Source organism: Grampus griseus (assembly GCF_964374135.1).
Source record: "Grampus griseus genome assembly, chromosome: 17".
Lineage (NCBI taxonomy): Eukaryota > Metazoa > Chordata > Mammalia > Artiodactyla > Delphinidae > Grampus > Grampus griseus.
The window spans coordinates 46868605-46872435 of NC_139011.1; the positions used below are offsets into that span (position 1 = coordinate 46868605).

Consider the following 3831-nt stretch of genomic DNA (forward strand, 5'->3'; position numbering starts at 1 on the left):
GAATCATACACACTTCACATGAATAAAAATACCTGAAACCAAACATTTTTAAAAGCTCCAATACCCAAAATATAAAGAAAAATATTAATTCAGAAGACTCAATCAATCCATGATAATCACAAAACGGCTGGGCAATCTCTATCTCCCTTCCACACTAACCATCCATCCCATGGAAGACCAAGGGAGATCAGACCTTCCAGACTTACCTTCCAGACCTTCCAGACACCTGGCTGCTGCAAAATTCTATGGAGACTCCTTGTGGAACAGCAGTTTCCCATCTCTTGTGTCTCTCCCTATCGTGACCATGATCATGCAGGAAGCAAGTCTGGCTGTGCTATTTCTTATCATTGACTGTCACCCATCTGCAGCATGGTATTGTACAGATAAGGAAAAAGTAGTTCCCTTTCCCCCAGAAGGTTGAGGCTCAGGTACAGGGTAATTCTCCTGTGCACACAGTCATTATTTAGGCCGACTCAGTGACTTCAACAGGCTTAATCATGTGATCAGGTTTGTTGCCAGCTGCGTAATGCTCCCACATCTGTAGATAGAGCCGCTCTAGGTCCATTGTGTATTGTTTGGTGTTGAACAGAGGGCTAGATGTTCTCTGCTTCCAGACTTTGCCACGAATTTTCTTCAGGTATTCTAGATCAGTTCCCAGTTTCACAGCTATGTCTTCATATTCTTGTCTATTTTGAGCAATAAGCTCAAGACAGCCTAAACAAGTGAGCTGGGAAGCTGCAACTCGGGAAGCAAGAGTCTCTCCTGGCATAGTCACCACGGGTGTCCCTGACCAAAGGACATCCATCCCTGTGGTGTGTCCATTACAGAGTGGAGTGTCCAAGCAGACATCAGCCAGCTGGCCTCTCCGAACATGTTCCTCTTTAGGAGCAACAGGTGAAAAAATGATACGCTTCTGGGGAAGGCCCATATTTTGTGCATACTGTTGAATATTAGGTTCTCCTACTGCTGGAAAACGCAACAGCCACAGTACGCTATTGGGAACACGCTTCAGAATATTTGCCCACATCTGCAAAGTAGATGGGTCAATTTTATATAACTGATTGAAGTTACAGTACACAATGGCATCTTCCGGTAACCCGTACTGAGAACGGGTGGTTACAATAATGGTACGGGGAACCTCCTCTCCAGTGGCAGCCTTAATGTTGATCTGGGTAGTTGCCAGTCCATTGCTAAGACTGAATCCATTAATTGTTATCTGAATTTGTTCTCTGTTAATCATTTCAATAACTGCCTCTGCAATAGTATTCATAGGAATGACAGGCATATTAAGAGCCGTATTACTGCTGTCTGCGTTGTCTCCTCCATCAGGACATTTCATCTTGACAATCTGCACATCTGGGAGACTATCAAGAAATGCTTTGAGGTCGATGCCATTCAGCACAATCCGATTGTCATAAATGTGCCCATTGGACTTAAAATCGATGACTGCCTTCTTCTTCAGGTGAGGGAACATATTAGCATGATCACCAATAAAGAAAGTATGGGGCATATAAGCCAGTTTCTCAGAATACTGCTCAGCAACTTCAGCAGGTGAAGTTTCCTGATCAGTGATGATATAATCCATGAAAAGCACGCCACTGGTCCCAGGGTAGCCCAGCCACATTGCCTGAATAGGAGCTGGCCTGAGAGCAAAGAGTTCATTTCGAGCACCCCTGGTATAACCATTCATATTTACAAGGATGTGTATACCATCTTGATGGATGCGATCAGCTGCTTTCCCATTGCATGGAATCTGAGAAAGATCAATGAAATGATGGGCTTCTGCCATCACCTTCGCTCGGAAGTTTGTGCCATCATCTGGGCTCAGGGCATAACAGAATACCTCAAATTTATCAGGATTGTGCATGCCTGGAATAGACTGCATAAGATGAGAAGTAGGATGATTCCCAAAGTCAGAACTCACGTATCCTACACGCAGTCGACCATCACTGAGCTTCAAGGCTTTTGGATGTTCGTACGGTGGTTTATGAAGGGCACTGATCTCATCCAAGCAGAGGTTCCCATGGCTCTCAGCAATAGCCTTCCTGAAGCCATGAGAAAGAGGATAGAGCATACTATGATGAGGCTGCACAGAAGGCAACCTATTCTTCTCCAGCTGGTCAGCCGCAATGCTGACCAACTTCTTCATTCGCTCATCATAGTCTGTCCAATCACAGACAATCTGCAGGCAATGAGCCAAATCACAATAAGCGTCAGGAAAATCAGGTTCAAGCTTCAGAGCAGTGCGATAAGAAGCAATTGCTTCTGGAATATTCCCTGAATACTTGTGAATGGAAGCCACATTGCTGTGGGCATCCGCAAGTGCAGGGTTAATCTGAATGGCACGAGTATAACACTGCAAGGCTCCCTGAACATCCTGCATCTCCTTTAGAGTGTCTCCCATGTTACAGTAGGCATCAGCAAAGGTAGGACTGATTCGAACAGCCTCCTTATAATGCATCAGAGCTTCCTGCAGTTTTCCCTGCTGCTGCAATACACTTGCTAAATTTGAATGGGCAACAGCAAACTCTGGGAAGACTTCTAATGCTTTACAATACAAGCGAACTGCCTCTTCAAAGTTTCCCTGGTCTCCTTTGATATTGGCTAGGTTATTCAGAGAGTCTGCATGGGTGGGACACAGCCGCAGAGCTGTATTATAACACTCTTCTGCTTCGGCAACACTGCCCTTCTCTTCCAGAGCGTTGGCTAGGTTGCAGTAAGCATCAGGGAAATGTGGTTGCAATTCAATAGCTCGCCTGTAGGTGTCTACTGCCAGATCCATCAGGCCTTGCTCATAGTATACACAAGCCAGGTTGGCACGTACCACTGCATGATTTGGGCTCAAGCTTAGGGCACAAAGGTAAGCTGCCACAGCTCTGTCAAAAATCCGTGCCTCTTTCAAGACATTTCCTAAATTGATATAAGCATCCAGAAAATTGGGGTCAAGCGTGACAGCCTTTTCACAGTGATGAATTGCAAGCCAAATCTCCCCTTGTGCATTGAAAACACAGCCAAGATTACTCCAAGCTACTGCAAAGTTCGGTTGCGTCTCCATTGCTTTCAAATAACATGCCTTGGCTCCTTCCAAGCGACCCAGGGCTTTGAGCAGGTTCCCCAGGTCACTGCAAACACAGTACAAATCAGGATTGCACTGAAGAGCAGAGACGTAAGCTTGTACTGCCCCTTCCATGTCGCCTGCTGCTACCAAAGCGGCTGCCAGGTTAATATAACCATCGATGAAATCTGGTTTGAGATGCAATGCATGCCGGTAATGCTCAATTGCCTCCTGCAACTGCCCTCTTTCCTTGTACACATTCCCCAAATTCGAATAGGCTTCTGCCAGAAGAGGGTTCTGTTTAATTGCCAGAGTACTAAAGTGGGCAGATCTGTCCAGCCTTCGACACTGGAAGTGTAGAGATGAAAGTAATAAAAGTACTCCAGTATTGTCTGACTCTTGTCTCCACAGCTGCATGCAGTGTCTCTCAGCTGCCTCAAAATCTCCTGCCTGATACTCTCGACGTGCCAACTCAGCTAACCCTTGGAAGGAAAGCATACGTTTCGTTGGTTCTGTGCTGTCGGCCACGTTGCCCACAGAAGACGCCATCTGGAGCTTCTGGAGAGAGTGAGAAAAGGGGGTAATTGAGTCCCGCTGCTGCCACTACTGGCAAGAATGTTTCTAGAGGTAGCAAATACGAGGAGAGCAGCCATACCACTGCTTTGGCAGGCTTAAGCGGCGGCAACAGTTACACGCACTGAAACTTAGGAACTCTGGTTGGCCATCTACCTCTCACGCTCTTGAAATCTTAATTCTTAACCCTGCCCTCTTCCACC

At 46.1% G+C, this 3831-nt stretch overlaps 1 protein-coding gene across 1 annotated transcript; it reads right to left on the minus strand.

Annotated features, from left to right (window-relative positions):
- Positions 1-463: 463 nt before the first annotated feature.
- LOC309835462 (UDP-N-acetylglucosamine--peptide N-acetylglucosaminyltransferase 110 kDa subunit-like) lies at positions 464-3604 on the minus strand (the record flags this gene model as incomplete). Its single annotated transcript, XM_082674937.1, has 1 exon — positions 464-3604. One exon carries the CDS (start codon positions 3602-3604, stop codon positions 464-466), a length of 3141 nt encoding a protein of 1046 aa, XP_082531063.1.
- Positions 3605-3831: the final 227 nt, after the last annotated feature.